Source organism: Cervus elaphus, chromosome 11 (assembly GCF_910594005.1).
Source record: "Cervus elaphus chromosome 11, mCerEla1.1, whole genome shotgun sequence".
In the NCBI taxonomy this organism is placed as follows: Eukaryota; Metazoa; Chordata; class Mammalia; order Artiodactyla; family Cervidae; genus Cervus; species Cervus elaphus.
Genome location: NC_057825.1, coordinates 66,998,897 through 67,017,481, shown reverse-complemented (window position 1 = coordinate 67,017,481; position 18,585 = coordinate 66,998,897). Strand labels below are relative to the sequence as shown.

Genomic DNA, 18,585 nt, shown 5'->3' with positions numbered 1-18,585 from the left:
TGTTCAGAGTACCATTTAGGGTGTCAGGATTAGAAGAGTAATATCATTACCATCATTTGGAGGCACATTCCACTCTGGTATTAAATTTGTCTTTCAGTTGACGTGTATCAGCTTCTCTGGCTCTCAGTGGGAGAGTTCTATCTAGACCCTGAACATTTCCTGTTTGTCTACAGAGAAGTGTGTTATTTCTAAACAATTTGAAATTCAGGTGGGGCATGCTCCCCCCGCCACCCCCCCTACAACTTTAAGAATAATTGTTGGGAGGAAAATCCTTGAAGTGCCTCTGTTTGTAGATACATTTTGTGGGTTTGAGAACACGGTGATGATTAGTTCACCATTTCATTTATGGAGCAGCCCTTTAGGATTATTACTGATATTATCCTCATGTTATAGGTAAAAGTTGAGAAACAAGGCGCCAATTCACTAGAAAGTGGGGTAATTGTAACTTAAATTGTGGATATTTTAACATTAGCAGCGTCCTCTATACTGAATTGCCCAGCAGAAGCATACTCATGGATCTGGTTTGTTCGTGTTTGATGTTTTAAAAGATGTAATGGCCAGGAGCAGTAAAAAAATTAAAAATAAAACAACTTTAGGGAGAGAAGAGCAGAGTATCAACCCCTGCCCAAATCTTGGTTTGATTTTTAGAAGAATTGCAAAAATATAAAACCAAAGTGGGGTGAGGGGCCTCCTGAAAACTTTCCATTTCCTCTGAGTTTTGGAAATTGGTGAGGTTTGTTTTTTTAACTATTTGAAGAAGTCTAATCGTTTACCCAACTGAAGAGGTTTCTCTGTCATTATTATTTCAGTTCCTTCCCTTGTGTTCCATGCAGTAGTGTTTCTGATGGCTGGTATTAACAGGAACTTGCGTTGCATTTGGATCAGGGTGAACCATCCTTAGCGCTCACCTGGCATGGCCAGTCAGCATCAGCCTGGGGTTCCTGCCACTTGACGATGGGCTTCTCCAACCTGCTGGAAAGCATTTGGAACCCTCCCATACTTCCCCCTCCCAGACCCCTGCACCCCATATTCATACGGAAATGAACACGCAGTCCACTGGGATTTTGTAGCAGAGAACAGAGGCTTGAGAGGTCTCCTGTGTGTTTGAGGTTGTTTTTCAAGATCAGGTCAAAAAGAACTGTAGTTATACCTGGAGCAGCCTGGAAAGGTCCTGACAGCCCCCAACCTATTCCCTGTCTTGCCGCTCAGATTCTGTCAGATGACAGAACTAAAACAGTTTGGTAGAGAGTTTGATGTCCTCTATTCAAGGGGACACAGTCCATGGATGGGGCAGTGCTGCCTCCCAAGCAGTGGTGGAGCGCTCTTCCCAAGGGAGCGACCCTTGTGTGTTCAGGCTCCTTGACAGGCGTTTCTCTCCAGAACAGGCTGACTTAGGTTTGTGATGTGGGCGACCTCTGTTTTGGGAGTCCTGATCCTGGTGGCTAAGATACTAAAGAATCTGCCTGCAGTGTGGGAGACGTGGGTTCGATTCTTGAGTTGGGAAGATCCCCTGGAGGAGGGCATTGGCAACCCACTTCAGTCTTCTTGCCTGATGAATCCCATGGGCAGAGGACATGTCCATGTCCCATGGACAGAGGATCCTGGTGCGCTCCAGTCCATGGGGTCACTGGCTGAGCAACAAACACTTACACTTGACTTTGTACACAAGTTAACTTTACAAATGCTAATTCCACCCACACTGTTTCTCTCACAATGAGTTAGGATGCAGCCTTTTCTGGCCACTCAGAGGTGAACTTGGGAAACTATCTGCCAGTGTTAGCACAATATTTGCATCCTTGCCACTCTGCAGCTCCAGGCCCAACCTGCAGTGTGTGGTCATGGGCTCGCTGGTCAGGGCACAGGCCGCAAAGAGGAAGAGGCCTCAGAACAGCCCTGAAAAATGCCAGGAGCCCTCCGCCCAGAATTTACACACTTTCTTCGAGGCAGTGAGTCCACACCCCTCGATGTTGGTCAAGTTTCAGCAGAAACCTCCCTTGTCCACCTTGACAGGAGAACAGGGGGTCACTGTAGGAATCTTAGATGGAGTTCACCCACTTTAATGGACATTTTAGATCAGACCTTTTTCTTACCTCACCAGATTACTTGATTTTCCTGTAACATTGTCACTTGACCTAACATGAGTCATGGATCCTAGCATTCCTGACATTCCTGGAATGTAAGTTGTGAGTATAAAGCATCATCCATGCTCCCAAACCAGTAGTCGGGTTGAAAGTGATAAGAACAATACATGTGAAGTAACAGCACAAATGTAAGATACTTGATGAGTTCCTGAACCCTGCGGTCCAAACCACAAATGTATAGGTTTGGGGGGAAGGGAGTCCTGTGACAGTTGAAGTGGTTGGAAATGACTTCTTGAAGGAAAGATGTGCCTTGACCTGAACCTCAGTGGTGGGTGGGGTATGATGAGATGTCTCAGGAGAGAGGATGGCAGCCAGATAGGTACATCTCTGGGCTAGGATGGGTGTGCGCAACCTGGTGGCAGCTTTGTGGGCTTGTGAGATCAGCTCGAGGTGCAGCCTCTGTAGAGGGGGGAGTGATGGGTGATAAGAGGGGTAGGAAGGGTGGAGCCAGGCAGTGGAAGCATGAGCTTGCTCTAGACACACAGGAGGTGATAGTGACCCATTGAAGATTTTTGAGTGTGTATCTTTATATAGTGCTTTGTTTATTTAAAATGTTCACCTTGAAAGGGCCTTTTTTGGATTTTAATATGACTAAATAAAAGGAACAGACATTTTGGGGTATTCCAACTAGACCACTGTTGTATTTTCTTTCCTTTGTCTTTCCAGCAAGTCACCCCCTTTTACTCAACCCCCTCCATCATCCTCACAAACCACCACTTGAAAATTCTCCTGATTTTGTAGCATGTCCTCCCTTTCTCATTTTGAGCCAACTTTAGGAAACAACCCAAACCAGCAGATGGCAAACCTGTTTTTTACATTTAAAGCAGCCAGAAAATCCTCAGCGGTGTTCTGCCATGCATCCGCAAAAAGCCCATGAATGGCAGTGGTAGCTATGAAATTCTTTGTGAAAATTGGGCTCCTTTTTCTCTGAACTTCCAGCTTCCCTGCTCACGTAAATTATGTCGCTTCCATGATAAAACAAACCTCTGAAGAGTGATCAGTTATCATCCCTTAAGTAAATTTTCTCTTTTAAGACTGTTAGATAAACACTGTCCTTGGACTGAATGAACATATGTTTTTTAACGCTGTGGTGTGGGTTGGAGAGCGCTGCATGAATGGGCCCGTGTGAACTCTCTGGGCTGTAGCTCTGAGCTGGTTTATGCCCTCCTGGATGATCTGTTTCTACCTTCTGCTCTTCTCTTTTAGCCTAAACCCACCAAGGGACGAATGCGCATCCACTGTCTGGAGAATGTGGACAAGGCCCTTCAGTTCCTGAAGGAGCAGAGAGTCCATCTTGAGAACATGGGGTCCCACGACATCGTGGATGGGAACCACCGGCTGACCCTCGGCCTCATCTGGACCATTATCCTGCGCTTCCAGGTGAGGGACTTGACCTGGCCACCGGGCCTCCCTGCCGAGTGTGAGCATCCCTGCAAAACTGGGCTCCCCTTCCAAGGGGACCAGAAGGACCAGGTTGAAATGGCATCTCAGAGTCAGGTGTGCTGCACATCACATTCAGCTGCCCTCTGGGCATGTGGCAGCTGCCGCTGAAAGTCTTGACTCTCTTGGCGGTTAAGGGGGTTTCTGGGCCTAGTCTCAGCCCACCACTGGTGTCTGCTACTCAGCTTTCAGGAGCAGAGGTGTAAAGATGTAGTCAACGCTAGGTTACTACTAGTAGACTATCTGAACTTTGACAGATCGTGGCGTGCATCGCAGAATATTTTAGGCAAAGCTGCATAGAACCGTGACACCTGTGTGGGCTGTTTTCACCTTCTCATTCTCCTTCAGGTGTAAGGAAGCAGTTTTCAGGGGGGTGTGCGGAGGCCTTATGCATGTTTGAATTGACGAATTTATGGGTTTGTTATGCCCAGGGGTAAGGTTATAAGCATAGAAACACTCTCAAGGTCATTCTGTCAATTTGCTTCACCTTGTGAGGGGAGGGAGGAGCCTTGCAAGGATCACGAGGCCAGTCAGGGCTGCCATGCTTGCTTCTGACCCCTAAGGAGAGAGCTCAGCCTTTCCTGTCTGTAGCACCTCCGGCCTGATGGCTGGTTCTTTCTCCAGGCTGTTGCTTCATGCTTCTGCTTTTCAATTAAAATCTGAAATGCAGGAAACGCTTCTTACCTAGCATCAGGTTACTTCGCAAACAAAAGTCCTCTAACAGTTCTCTCTCCTCAGAAACTGCTTTCTGTGCCTTCCCTCTTTGTTAAGTCCCTCTGATGAAGTTTGATTGATTTTTTTTCCCCCTAGGTAAATAAAAATCTCACCAACAAAGGGCCACACCAGAAATCATATTATATACCTCCCTTTATATTCTTACTAAAATGCTGAAATCACCCTCTAACCCGTCATTTTCCTTCTCATTTCCCTTGGGATTGGACTCTAGCTTAGTGGTGTCGGTGGGTATGTGGTGTCGGTGGGTATGTGGAAGGAGGCTAGGGGTCTAACGCAGAGCTGTTCAGAGACACTCCCTGAATGGGGGTTCCTAAACCTGGACCGATCGATCATCTGACTTCTTGGGAAAGCTTTTTACTCACTCAGGTTCCCAGGTTCCAGCCCCCAGTGCTTCTGATTAAATAGGTCTGAACGGAACTGAACTGAGGCCAGGAACCATTGTTGAAGATGATATTATTAATGGAGTGACTTGATTTTGCAAACAGAACTCTTCTATAGGTTTCTGTCATTTGGTTCCTGAATGATTTGAAAATGGAGTGTGTAACACCATTAAATTTACTGATCACTGCTCTTGGCCTTAGGCCAACAGAGGTGAAATGAGCAGGCCCCTCCTCAAGCCTTGCCTCGATTCCCTAGAGTAAGAAGTTCTATTTCTCTTGCCTTTGGCCTGTAATCAGAGCATGGAAGGACATCCTGACAATGGCCTCCCTTGACAGCAGGTTGGTGCCCATAGCCCTTGGGTTGTGAATTGGGTTGAGTCACTGACTCATTAATTTCCTGCCAGCTTGCCTTTTTCTGTGCTTGAACCTGTAAATGCCAATATGCACTTTCTCCCTTTCCTCTGAGGAAAGAAACACAGGCTTATGTCACTTTGTGGCCTGCGGGGGTTGGGGGTTGGTGTCTGCCATGCCCCTGCCTCCCGAAGCAGCTTTATCAGTCCATCCCCTGCTTTGCAAACACTTACTGACTCCGCTCCAGCCAAGGCCCAGCTCACATTCTGCCGCCTCTGTGAGGCTTCCCCACGTACCTGCAGAGACCTGTCTCTCCACTGCCTCCCAGCTCCTGAATGTACAAACCTCGTCTTACATTACCTGTGTGTGTGTGTGTGTATGTGTGTGTCCCAGAGCCCCCAAGGTGTGGCCAGCCCTGATGTGTGTAGCAGGTGTGCATTAAATACCAATGGTGACAGACAGGTTTTATGCTGCTTTCCCTTTAAAAGAGAGTAAAAGATGATGTGAGAAACTGGAATAAAGGTCTTCGAGTTTGCTTGGTCCACATAGGGAGATGTCTTCATTTCAGAAGGGTAGGTTCTGTTTCTGAAAGACCATGTCTGAAAACAGATTCCATTCCCAAGATAGAGGAAAGCTGATAGGGGTTAATGTGTAAAATTCCACCTGCTTTCCTGATAAGTCTGTGTCTTACCCCTTGAGCGAGGGTTACTCTTGCATACTCTGTAGTTTAGAATTTATGCAAACTCAAGATTTCTCTTGGAGAATTTTTTTAAAAGCGTAATAATTTCAATTTCTAGGTGTTTTTCCTAGTTGAAAGTTTCTAACTTTTTAATCTTACACATGTCTCTGTTTTATCCTCTTCCTACCTCTTTTTCTTAGAAAGAATTCCGGGGTATGTTTCTAGATTAGATGGAAAGACCTTTGACAGGGGCCATGACTGGGAAGCTTGGAATGGTTAGAACTGAGAGAGAATGGATGGCTTTCTAGGCTGATACCATTGTCCCCAACTCTGTTCCACATGTTATTAGTATAGTCAAGGAAACTGAAGACAGAAGGGCATTTAGAACATTTGTCTAAAAACCACATAACTGGTAGGCAGCCTGTGATCCAAAGAGCTGACATGTAGATTTCCTTACTAAGAGCCCAGCCCTCCATATTTTGCATTTCTTCAAATGTACAGCAGTGCTCTGAGATAGCCACTCCTCAGAGGGGAAGCCAAGGAGCTCACCCAAGGACACAAAGTATGTGGGGGAACCTGGATTCAAACCTAGAAGTCTGACTTTGGTCCCAGTGAACCAGGCTCTATGTCCTGTTGAGAATCAGCAGACTGTGAGTGACTTACGAATATAGGCTGTCGTCGTCCGTTCAGGTTGCTAAACAAAGTACCCCAGGCTGGGTGGCTTCCAAGCAATAGACATTTATTGTTTACGGTTCTGGGACTAGAGTGCCAGCATGGTCAAAGGAGGGCCCACTTCCAGGTCGCAGATTTCTCATTGTACCCTCACTTGGTGGATGGCTCTAGGAAGCTCTCTGGAGCCTCTTTTATAAAGCATGCATCCCATTCATGAGACCCAGGACTCCCAAAGTCCCCACCTCTTCATAATCACTTTCTGGGGGGATTAGGATTTGAGCATAAGAATTAATGAGAGTTGGGAGCACAAATATTCAGACCATGTAGCACAGAGCATGGAAGCACAGCATTTAAGGGCACTGTTTCTCTGAGAGTTTGGGTCAGTTTTCAGGAAATGGTGCATACACAGTCCTCATCAACAAAGGACTCACTGACTCTGGTGTGGAAAATCTTTGGTTGTGCAAAAACAGTATTTTCCTCGAGTCTGCTGGGATTCAAAGTGTACCATACCATTCTAGCCTGTCGTTGAGAAAGATGGGCTATGCTGGGAGTAGAAATAACCCCTAATAGGTTCTAGGAAATCATGGCAGGTAACTAGTCTTCACTTTACTCTTTGTGCAAAGTAGAGAACCTAGTTCTGGTCATTATTTCCAAGAAGTGAACCCTGGCTTCAGAAAGCAGTTTTCATTGACCCTCAGAGTAGACATTCTGCAAGGCTAGGTGTTGACCTAAAGTTTACTCATTATGTACATGCAGACCTCACATGTCTGTTCATCTAATATTTCTCTGTAAACCTTAGATCCAGGATATCAGTGTAGAAACTGAAGACAACAAAGAGAAGAAGTCTGCCAAGGACGCTTTGCTCTTGTGGTGCCAGATGAAGACTGCTGGGTGAGTATGAACCCAAGGGTTTAGGGGCTGCTTCTCCCCAGACTCAGTTTTACCAGTCATCACTTGATCAGTGTTGACAAGTATCTTTTCCATTGCTTCCACTGAGACGTCTTGTTAACTTGTAAGCAGTTGAGACGCTGACATTTCAGCTAGCTCTTGGGATGGAATGAGTTGATTTATATTCTGGACCTGTCATCTGCACAATCAATTTCCTTCTATTTGTTTTTAAGGAAGTTCCAGAGAGAAGTTTATCTTGAATTTTAAAACCCTGAAACTGTGTTTAAAAATCTCATCCATGGTATTTGTAAAAGTTGTGGGCTTTCTCCTCTCTAAGTTCTGTGCTTTGGGAAGCTTTGTGCAGTAAACTTAAGTGGACAAATGTAATGTATAAATGTACATTGTACAAATGTACAATGTTATCTGAGTTTGCCTGCTTTTTTTTCTTTGATTGAAATTTCAGTGAAGATATTTTTTAGAGAACTGCATCTTATTTGTTGCTCACTGAAACTATTGAAGCTCTCAGGTAATAATTGAGAACTGATCCCAGGTTGATTTTTTAAGTTTCTATTGAATTTGTTACCATATTTCTTTTGTTGTTTATGTTCTGGGTTTTTGGCCATGAGGCATCTGAGTTCTTAGGTCCCCAACTGATCAGGGATGCAGGGATTGAACCCGCATCCCCTGAATTGGAAGACAAAGTCCTAACCCCTGGGCCATCAGGGAAGTCCCGCAAGTTAATCTTGTAGGTCAGGGCTACATGGAGGACAGTTGTAACTGTAAGGGGTGTGATCAGTCAGTGATAACTGTGGAAACCATGAAGAGTGTAAGGCTTAGTAAGGGGATCAAGTTAGAAATGAACTTTTAATCAACCATGGGTAGAAAGTTATTAATAATCAATGTGGTGTAGAGTAGCTGATTGATTATTGGTTAGTGTTATAGGGAAGTGTTTCAGGAAGGTACTTGATTTATGAAACTTCATCCAGTTCAGTGATATAAGGAAGAAGGAAAGCTGAGTGTTTGAACAGGTAACCCCAGCTACTTCCTCTCCCAAAGTGATGTGTGCACTCAGGTATCCGTGTTTGCAGGCTTCTCATAGCTGCACTGGGGGTATGGAAAGCCATTGAAGCAAGGAAGCCTTGGAGGCATCTAGTCAGGGTTGCCTTTTTCTCAGTAAGCATGGTGTTTTCAATCGAGGACACAGATCACAGGTTGAAATTACCAAGAAAGAAAGCCATGTGACACATATATGTGTTTGTTTTTATTTTTCAACAAGCAGAAGTTTAGGCGATCTTAGCTTCAGCTTGATTGTCTTCAATGTCTTTATTTTGTTATTATCTCACATTTTCGCAGTACCAACAGGCTTTTCTTTAAACACTGCATTTAGCAAAGCACAGACCTTTATCTGGTAATTGCCTTGCATTGTATTTCTTAGGTACCCCAACGTCAACATTCACAATTTCACCACCAGCTGGAGGGATGGCATGGCCTTCAACGCACTGATACACAAACACCGGTGAGTCCTTCGCGGTCACGCTGACCACGTGGGGGGAGGACATTGACACCCTTGTATAGCCGACCTGGGTGATGTTCCATCCTCACATTCGTTGCCTTAGATGTTGCACCACGGTGGAAATCCCTGCCTTCCACTTGAGGAGAGTGGGAGAGAGAGTGTAAAGTGTCCCAAACAAAGGAAACGAGTCTGCCAATTCTCTTCAGTTCTCTTAATAAACTTTGAGGTTGTTTATTAAAAAATTGGGTTTCGTTGTTTGATGATTAAATAATATTGTAGGCTTTTACTCCTAAGTGGACACCATTGGTCTCACAGTGTGTTTTCAAGCTGCAGTTTCCGTTGTGTTCCACTGTTGTTCTCCACAGGCCTGACCTGATAGACTTTGACAAACTAAAGAAATCCAATGCACACTACAATCTGCAGAACGCCTTTAACCTGGCAGAGCAACACCTTGGCCTCACTAAACTCTTGGACCCCGAAGGTAAGGAGCTGAGGGGTAAGAGGAGTAAATAGAAAATCTGCTTCATGTCAGTTTGTTTATGGGCTCCATGTGCTTTGGGAATTATCTAAGGAAGAGGAGCTTAATGTTGGTATATGAATTACTTGAGGATTTGTGTAAAGGATTATACCTGAAATGGCCTTGAAAGATGAGTATGATTTAAACATGTTGTAAAGGAGAGGTCGTGGTAGGCAGAGGGATTTATATGAGTAAAGGAACCAGGAAAGAGGAAGGCGTAACAGGGGACTAACAGTTCATTAGGGGTGGTGTTAGCTTAACAGTAGGAAACATACAACCAGAAAGGTGAGTGGGGCCCAACAGGTAACAGTTTTTCGAGGTTATTTAGCAGGCAGTGGGGAGTCACCATAGGTGCTTAGACTCTGTGTTTAAGGAAGAGGGCATGAGCAGGCTCTTGCTGGTTGATAGTGAGTCTGGCAAGAGTGTGGTTTGGCCTGGGGGCAGGAAGGTTTAGGAGCCTCCTTAGCAGACTGTGCAGTCTTTGCTTCTGAGTAAGAAGAGCTTAAATGAGGACAGTGCACCAGGAGCCTGTGGGTGGCAGAAAGAGTAACACGCAGTCCCTCCTTGTGGCCTGCTGCTTGGCGGCACAGCACCCTACTCTGTGCATAACCAACCTCTGTCTGCCCCGCAGATCCCTGCAGCAGAACCTCAGAGATTGACTGTGGACGGCACAGAGCAGACCTGTGGGGGGCAATCCAATGGGCTGTAACTCCTTTATTAACAAAATCCTAATTGTAGGCTTCATCTTAGCATGAGCTATCATAATGTTTTCTAATGTGGAGAAGTATTCAAAATGCGAAAGAATTTGTTTGTAGGGCTGGAGCTTTTTAGACCCTCTCAGCTGTGAGCAGATACTGAGAAAAAGCTGCATGTGAGTGAAAGTTTAAAGTGCTTACAAATATAGAACAGGAAGTTAAACTCCCCAAGGGCAGGTCGAGGTCATGAGGCTGCCAGGCAGGCTTCTTGCTATTTTCCAGTGCATCAGATTCACTGATAGGTTTACTGCAGGAAGCTGAGATAAAATTATCTTTGTGCCAGCCCGTTAAGTGATTTCTCAATATAAACAGAAAACTAAAATTCCTTTGGCTGTGATAAATCTTTGTACTTAACCCCTGCCTTACTGTGGAAAGACATCCTCCCTGAGCCATAGATCTTTGTGCTGAGATATAGACTCTTTTTTTGAAATCACTGTGATAAAAAATTTAATAACTCGCTCATTAGTTGATCTTTCTAATCACCACCCACTATGAAAAGGGGATTGATGTTCACCAGGTCATTTGAAGACAAGGAGCTAAAAAAAGCAGTTGCTGTCATTCATCCTGTGGTTTTGATCTTGATTATTAGTTGTCCTTAGCTATTGTTAGTTGCCTGGTGTCCCAGAGAGCATCCGTTTAAATACAATTGTAAACGAGTTTAAAAAGGTCTTGCCTGCTCACTCCTTCCCAGTCATCTCCCATTTTGTGTTTATTAAATTATACACAGGGCCAGGGCTGGCACTTTTCCCCTGCCCTTCCTCCAGTTCTGCCTCCGTGGGGCCCACGTTGACAGAGCCAGACACAGGAGTGGGTCACAGGGGCCCTGGAGTGGGAAGAGTCACTGTGGCCCCCTCTTCCATTGGCTGCCTCGGTGACCCTGGGCAGGGAGCTTTCCCACCCTGTGCCCTGGTGGTCTTGTCTTTAAGAGAAACAACCCTTCCCACTTCTATCCTCCTGGCAGCAGTGGAGGCGCACGAGTGAATGCACTTTGAAAAAAGAGCCCACCATGTCAGCAAAGAGCCTTCTGTGTGTTCTCTCCTCGGTGTACCCTGAACTGAGTACCTCCTTCATCATTGCCGTATATACCCCAAAGACTGGCCACCTTCATTCGTTTGCTCCCTCCCTCAATAAATATTTATTGACCACTCACTCTCTATATATACAGCACGTTAGGAGGGGAGAGTCAGAGTGGCACTCAGTCTTATAAGACTAATGAAATGTGCATAAGTAATCATAGAGCCTGACAGAAAGCGGAGTATAAACGAAGTCCTTTAGAGGACAGAGGAGACAGTCTTTCCAGCTGCAGGGACTTAGAAATGACTGTGAGGAGGGAGTGTTAACTTCTAAACTGGACCTAGAGGATAGGAAGAATGTGACTGGGGTAGGGAAGGCCCTTTCAGGCGAAGGGAAGTTGAAAGTGGAAGGAATATTTGAAATGGCTGAGGTAGTGATGGTGGTGGTGATGATGAATAGTTCAATTTGGTTCAGATCTATGGCACCTTAGAAGAACTAGTAGGCTATAGAATGAGAAATGTCTAGAATGGTGCTTTCCACTTAGAGGAAGCTTGATAAATATTCGATGGATGGATGAAAGGAAGGGAGGGAGGGAAGGAAAGTTATGGGAAGTTGTAGAGGACTTCGGGACTTATTTTTCAGACTGAAGGGCACTTTTTGAGTCGTTTGGGCTTAGAGGAAGTATGCTCACAGCTCTGCTTCTGGAACATCAGCTGGGTGCAGTGTGTAAAAGGAATTGAGTAGCAGGAAGACCCAGTGAGGAAGCCATTGCTTCAGGTCTGGTTATGTGACCGTGAGAGTCTGACCTGAGAGTGACAATAGATTCCATGAATAGCATCATCTGGTCTCAGCCTTGGTGACTGACTGGATTGTGAGTAACAAGGAGATAAAGATGTCCATAGGCGTAGTGACTGGGAAAAACTCTGGTGCTATTGGCCAAAATAAGAAGCACAGAGCAACTTGGGGGTGGGGGAAGTGAACATGGTGTGTCTGGGTAGTACCCACATTGCTGAGTTATCTGACTCAATTCTAACTATGTTATTCATTTCCACGTAGTAGTTTTGCATGTATTTCATCATCTTAGTGGCCTAGGATTCTTGAGAGAAAGGATCAGGTCTTTTAAGACTTCTATGTCTTTATTGGTAATAGGAGGCAGTTTTGAATGTTCATATAATAAAAGAGGTGGTGAGGTGGTTTCATCCTCTTTAGTTAGCCTTACAATCAGCACTCTGATGGCAGAACTTTCAAGCCCCCCAAAAGGAAGGCATGGGCCTGTTGAGGTTTGAGCAGCGCTTCTGGGTTGTTCCTGCTGCCTGGGTGGCAGTGCAGTGAGCAGAGCACTGAACAGAATCTTCTCTGGGTTACAGATATCAGTGTGGACCACCCCGATGAGAAGTCCATTATCACTTACGTGGTGACTTACTACCACTACTTCTCAAAGATGAAGGCCTTGGCTGTTGAAGGAAAACGAATTGGAAAGGTGAGCTCACACCAGTCCCGTAAGTTGTGAGACGTAATGAAGGTTTTTGTCTAAATGTGTCACCACCATGCCTCAGACATTGAGGTGCTGGGAATTCTTGATGAAGTTCTCCAATGGCAGGGAAGTGGGCAGAAGCCTGCCATCCCAAAGAGTAACAGGATGTGGGCATGGTGGCTGAAATACTTAGGAAGAAAGTTTAGGGGGGATCTCATACCCAGGGCTTCCCAGGTAGCTCAGCTGTTAAAGGATCCGCCTGCAGTGCAGGAGACCCTGGTTCGATTTCTGGGTTGGGAAGATCCCCTGGAGAAGGATAGGCTACCCATTCCAGTATTCTTGGGCTTCCCTGATGGCGCAGATGGTAAAGAATCCTCTTGCAATGCGGGAGATCTGAGTTTGATCCCTGGGTTGGAAAGATCCCCTGGAGGCGGGCATGGCAGCCCATTCCAGAATTCTTGCCTGGAGAATCCCCATGAACCGAGGAACCTGGCAGGGGCTGTAGCCCATGGGGTCGCAAAGAATCGGACATGACTAAGTGATGCTACACACAGGCACACAGACCTGAAACAACCCTCCCCTAAGCCTTGCCAGAAAATTGGGTATTAAAAATCTGATTGAGTTGCCTGATGTTATGGATGTGAAAATCCTACTTAACATAATTGGAAAGGCCTTAGAAAAGGCTTTTTAAATTTTTTTGTTTGGCTAATGTTCCCCTGCCATATATTCAGAACACCTCAGACCAGAGGACCTTGTCTTCCCAGTGCAATGGAATAGAAAATCCACGGGCGTTCATGGAATATGACCAAACCAAATAGAGCCTTTTTAGTTTCTCTAGGAATTTTGGAGCCCAGGCATCAGGAGTCATTCAGGATCTTTAAACCCTTTGCCTGGGGGTTGGGAGGTTACAGAACCAATTACAGTTGAGTTAAGCTGTCATTGCTCACAAATAATAGCCACAGTCTGGGCGCCTATTAGCAAATGCTTCTTGGAATTTAGTGCCAAAGTCTTGGAGAACCATTTCAAAGCCAATCATTAAGCATGTGCTGGCTCCTGGAGGACTGCAGTCAGGTTCCCCTTACGTAGTGACACTATCTTGCTTTTCTACTTTTCTAACCCTTGTTTACAGGTGCTTGACAACGCTATTGAAACAGAAAAAATGATCGAAAAATATGAGTCCCTTGCCTCTGACCTTCTGGAGTGGATTGAACAAACCATCATTATTTTGAACAATCGCAAATTTGCCAACTCACTCGTTGGGGTCCAGCAGCAGCTTCAGGCGTTCAACACTTACCGCACTGTGGAGAAGCCCCCCAAGTAAGATGCAGATTGGAATGCATTACCCTTCCTACAGCCACAGACCCCTCTTTTCTGACTCACATGGTCTCATCTCAAAGTGAATGCCTTTTCCCAGTGGCCTGTTCTTTTCATCTGAGTCTGTGTTGCTGAGATTTATTACAGATTGTACACACTGTGAGCCCTTCCCAGTAGAAATGTGCTGCTGGGACATGTGATACATGAGAATGCTAAGAAATGGTGCAGGTCCCCAGTTCCTTCTGAGCGCTTGTGCCTACTGTGTTTCAGAATTCCATCATTTCTGGATTTTAAGAGAAATAGCAGATATGTTGTGTGTTATAAGCCTCCAGGTGGTCTGAGGCTGTTATTCATAATCAAGCCCACTAACGTATCAGTAGCAAAACATGTAAATGTTCACAAAGTTTCATATCAGTTCAGATCAGGTTTTGTTGCCCCCCCAAAGTTTGATTGTTCACATATTTTAAAAATTCATAATTGCCCGATAAGCATTGTGGATCTTATCTCTTGCTTATTATGACTAGAGTCATTGCTCCTTTTTTCTGAAAACTCCACTGTAGTAAATTCCTGGCTGAAGTCCCTGCAGCCTGTTGACAGTGATACTAGGTGTTTGTTTGAAATAATCCTTGTTGAATACATTCAACTGTGAAGCAAGTTCATGGTCCAGGGTTTGGTGTCTAAATCTTGATGGAGTTGATTAACAAAAGAGTAGCACTCTGTGCCCCCAAATGTAAATCTCAGGAACAGTAACCAACCGCAAGAAAAACCCCATAGTTGGGCACATACTGAGGTCTGCAGTACCCAAAAACTGTGGTTTCTCTAACACACATGTGTTTCACATAAATCGGGATGGAGAGAAATGGCTTTTAAAATTGCGAGGCTGCATGAAGTGTCTTTTTCTCCAGAAGCAGATGAATTTTCTCCTTTGAAGAAACAAAATATAGTAGATAATGTTTATGGCTGGTTTTCTCTGTCTAGATTTACTGAGAAGGGGAACTTGGAAGTCCTGCTTTTCACCATTCAGAGCAAGATGAGGGCCAATAACCAGAAGGTCTACATGCCCCGGGAGGGGAAGCTCATCTCTGACATTAACAAGGTATAAGACCCATCCATCTGGCCTGCTGTGTGGGCCCCAGCCTCCTGTAGGTTTTCTGGTGCTCTCAGTAGGTCTTGATTGCTGAGAGATCTTGGAAGACCCCTTCCTGGCCTGTCGAGTTACTGAGGGACAGTCGTTGCTCAGATAGTACTCAGGATCAATGGAGTGCTTGTGGTGATTTGGGGGACTTTACTGGAGGTTTGGGGGGTGTTAGAGTTTATCAAACCAGGTTTAACCTGTTTACCTTGCTACTCAGATCCACAATCAGTTTACCTCTTATCTGTCCCAGGTGCTGGCTCAGCCATCTTTCAATTGCAGAGGGGAGAATTCAAAACCTTATGTATCTGGAATTCCTAGAGGTTAGGGCTTAGAATTTTGACTCTTTCTGTCAGGGAAGCTGTCAAAAAAATTGTTTCTATACCTGTTACGTCTGCAAGTATTTCATTTCATTATTGCTAAGCAGAAACTTGAAAAAAGTCTAGAACCGTGATCAGTTGTACACATTTAGATATCTTTTAAGAGGACTTTGTTAAATAATGTGAAATAAGATATTTCACAGGAATGAATTTAATTGGTGAGGATTTGGAAAAAAATACTCAGATCTATGAATTAAAAATAAGTGACTCAGAGTGCAGTGAATGAAAGATTGATAATATGATTTCTTAGAAGAAGTCGTTTATCTTTTTTATATGCTGAGAGCTGTTGGAAGATGCTTTGCTTCCTCTCAATGAAAGTTAAGAGATTTGTAACTTAAGTTACGTTGTTCCATTTATCTTCACTGTTTTGTTTTCCAGATGTAACATAGAATCTTTAAATTTAGATAGAGAAGAGTGTTCCCATGGGGCTCAACTGAGAAAAAATGACTTTTTTTTTCCCCAAGGCTAAGAGTCACTGAGGGTGGGAATGGGATTTCCCTTTTAAGTTCTTAGGTCTTTTTGAGAAGCACTGACTGTTAACTGCAGCCTAGGAATGGTTCCTTAAACGTAGCCGGAAACCATTCTCTTTCATTTCCATAGGCCTGGGAAAGACTGGAAAAAGCGGAACACGAGCGAGAACTGGCCCTGCGAAACGAGCTCATAAGACAGGAGAAACTGGAACAGCTCGCCCGCAGATTCGACCGCAAGGCAGCTATGAGAGAGACCTGGCTGAGTGAGAACCAGCGTCTGGTGTCCCAGGTCTGCTCCGGAACTGTGTCCCCTGGAACCTAGGCCACCCCCAGGGGCCTTCAGACAGCTGTTGTCCACATCCAGCATCCCATCTCATCCACTTTCTGTGGAGAGGATGTTTATGATTTCCAATACAGTTTCTCTTCTATTTATCTAACTTTTCATAGATCTGGAAGTAGCTCAAACAAAGTTTGTTTAGAGCTAGTGAGTGTGTGTGAACCATTCATATTTGAATAGTTTTTAAAAAATTCCCTTTCTCCCAGCCTTTGGCCTTCAAGGCAGCTAGACTGGCCTTGAAATAAATAAGTGGCTCCTTTTCTTCTTGGCTTAACATAAGCCATCACCTGCTCCAGTCTTGTAGGTCAGGTGCTGCATACATGCCTCACCCTTCTGTAAAGTGAGATGTCACTGATTTGCTTTCGGCCCATGAGCAGTTCTGTGGGCCTCAGGGAAGGCAGAGGCCAGTGGGGTCGGGACTCTGGATTCAGTGTTTGACTTTGGGGACCCCCCCCACCCCCCAAAATTAACAGGTGTGCTCAGGACTTCACTTCCATTTTCTGTTTCTTTGTTCCACACTGGATGGCTTTTGAATTTTGTGTTCGTTCTTTCTGTTCCCTTTTCTCTTAGGACAACTTTGGATTTGACCTTCCCGCTGTCGAGGCTGCCACAAAAAAGCACGAGGCCATTGAGACTGACATCGCCGCATACGAAGAACGGGTGCAGGCTGTGGTGGCTGTGGCCAGGGAATTGGAGGCGGAGAACTACCACGACATCAAGCGCATCACAGCGCGGAAGGACAATGTCATCCGGCTCTGGGAGTACCTGCTGGAGCTGCTCAGGGCCCGGAGACAGCGCCTCGAGATGAACCTGGGGCTGCAGAAGATATTCCAGGAAATGCTCTACATCATGGACTGGATGGATGAAATGAAGGTAAAAGACATGCCTGCCGACAGGCTGGAGCACATTCAGTCAGTCCTCTCTCTCTCTTCTGGGCCCCGCCCACCAACCCCCAACACACAGTGATGCCCCTGGTCTAGTCACCCACATACAGCCAGGGAAGGGCCACATCACTCATGGGAAGGCTGTTGGCTCACACGTTAAGTGAGCTGTGAAGTGACAAGTTGTAACAGGACCAGTTCCGTAGCTGAAGGTCTGCTGCTGTGACTCAGGTCTGATTTAGATAGATTCCATGGTAGGCGATCAGTAATTGTGATTTTCTGTGGTTTTAATTATTTAGCATTGAGCCAGATCACTGTCTCATTGGTCTATGTATGAGTGGCTCTGCTTTGGGGAAGGGCCCAGGCAGGTGGTGTGAAAGAGCAGGAGGCAGCGTGGGCAGAGTGCAGCCCTGCCACCAGGCAGCCAGAGTCCAGATCATGAATGCCGCAGCTTCTCTGCCTTCCTCTGCAAGTGGAGGATGTGCTTACTGTCTCCCTCATGCGGTTACAGAAAGGATTAAGTGCAGGACACGTGTATGTGTCATAGGACGGGGGCTGGAGGGGCTCCAGTGCTCCCCTTCCGTTACTGACAGCTCTGAGTGTGGAGTTCCCAGCTCCCCCCGACCCAGGAGGAGCCCTGCCTGTCCTGTCCTCTGATGCAGGCCTCTGATGAGAGCTCACCCATGCCCAGCCATTCTCCTCCAGCTGGGAGGCGTTCAGCCCCATAGCCAGGGCAGAGTAAGGCAGTTTTCAGATAGGACCATGAAGCCTTCTTTATCTCGCACACTGTGTTCGTTTCCAAGCTTGACCTCCTGTGAGGATTTCCTTCCTGGGATGTAAGCCCTTGTCTTGTGCTTACCTCTTGAACTGTTCCTGGCAGGGGGAGCAAGGTCACTTCATACCATTAGTTTTTCCCTTTTATGGTCCCAGATTTGTGATGTTCTCATATATGTTCTCATTAGTCTTAACCACCTAAAATAGAAATGTTCATAAAATCTAGTAGAGAGGTGCTTTGCACTTTAGAATTCATCCTCTATTTTGTAACTCAGGTTGGACCAGAGACCTCCTCATAAGTAAGAGTGAAGTAGAAATTCCATCTGAAGAGGATGTCTGATGAGACCACCCTTCTCCCCAAATTGGGGTGATGGAAGAAATGAAAGAAAATATTAGCAGGTTCAAACTTAAACCAGAGACATTGCTTGGGGCATTGTTCTAAGGGTAATAGTCACCTGAGCTGACCGTGTTCTCCTTATTTGATTAAAGATGTGGTCTGTAAGCTTTTCCACTTGATGTCTTTTCCCATTGACTGTAAGTACAGAGGTGTACTGGTGAGCTCTCAGACAAGAAGAGCATCCAGGTAAGGGGTCAGCAGCTTCGAGGAGATGTCTTTAGACTGTGATATGAAGCAACTGTCACCTTTATTGTCTTTTCTTGAATAGTTGTTACTGCACCAGTTTCTTCTTGGAGGCCCAGTTTATTTCATACTGGTGCCCCCTCCCTTCCTTTTTTTTT

The 18,585-nt window shown here is 45.4% G+C and overlaps 1 protein-coding gene across 3 annotated transcripts in view; it reads left to right on the top strand.

The window, feature by feature from the left end:
• The window catches only part of SPTBN1 (spectrin beta, non-erythrocytic 1), a 201,912-nt gene that overhangs the window by 142,020 nt on the left and 41,307 nt on the right, over nt 1-18,585 (top strand). For all 3 annotated transcript variants that reach the window (XM_043918011.1, XM_043918012.1, XM_043918013.1), the window contains 9 exons: nt 3,348-3,521; nt 7,198-7,289; nt 8,722-8,802; nt 9,165-9,280; nt 12,453-12,565; nt 13,689-13,876; nt 14,852-14,969; nt 15,986-16,144; nt 16,763-17,065. In XM_043918011.1, the coding sequence (XP_043773946.1) occupies nt 3,348-3,521; nt 7,198-7,289; nt 8,722-8,802; nt 9,165-9,280; nt 12,453-12,565; nt 13,689-13,876; nt 14,852-14,969; nt 15,986-16,144; nt 16,763-17,065 (1,344 nt within the window). The remainder of the gene's footprint in view (nt 1-3,347; nt 3,522-7,197; nt 7,290-8,721; nt 8,803-9,164; nt 9,281-12,452; nt 12,566-13,688; nt 13,877-14,851; nt 14,970-15,985; nt 16,145-16,762; nt 17,066-18,585) is intronic.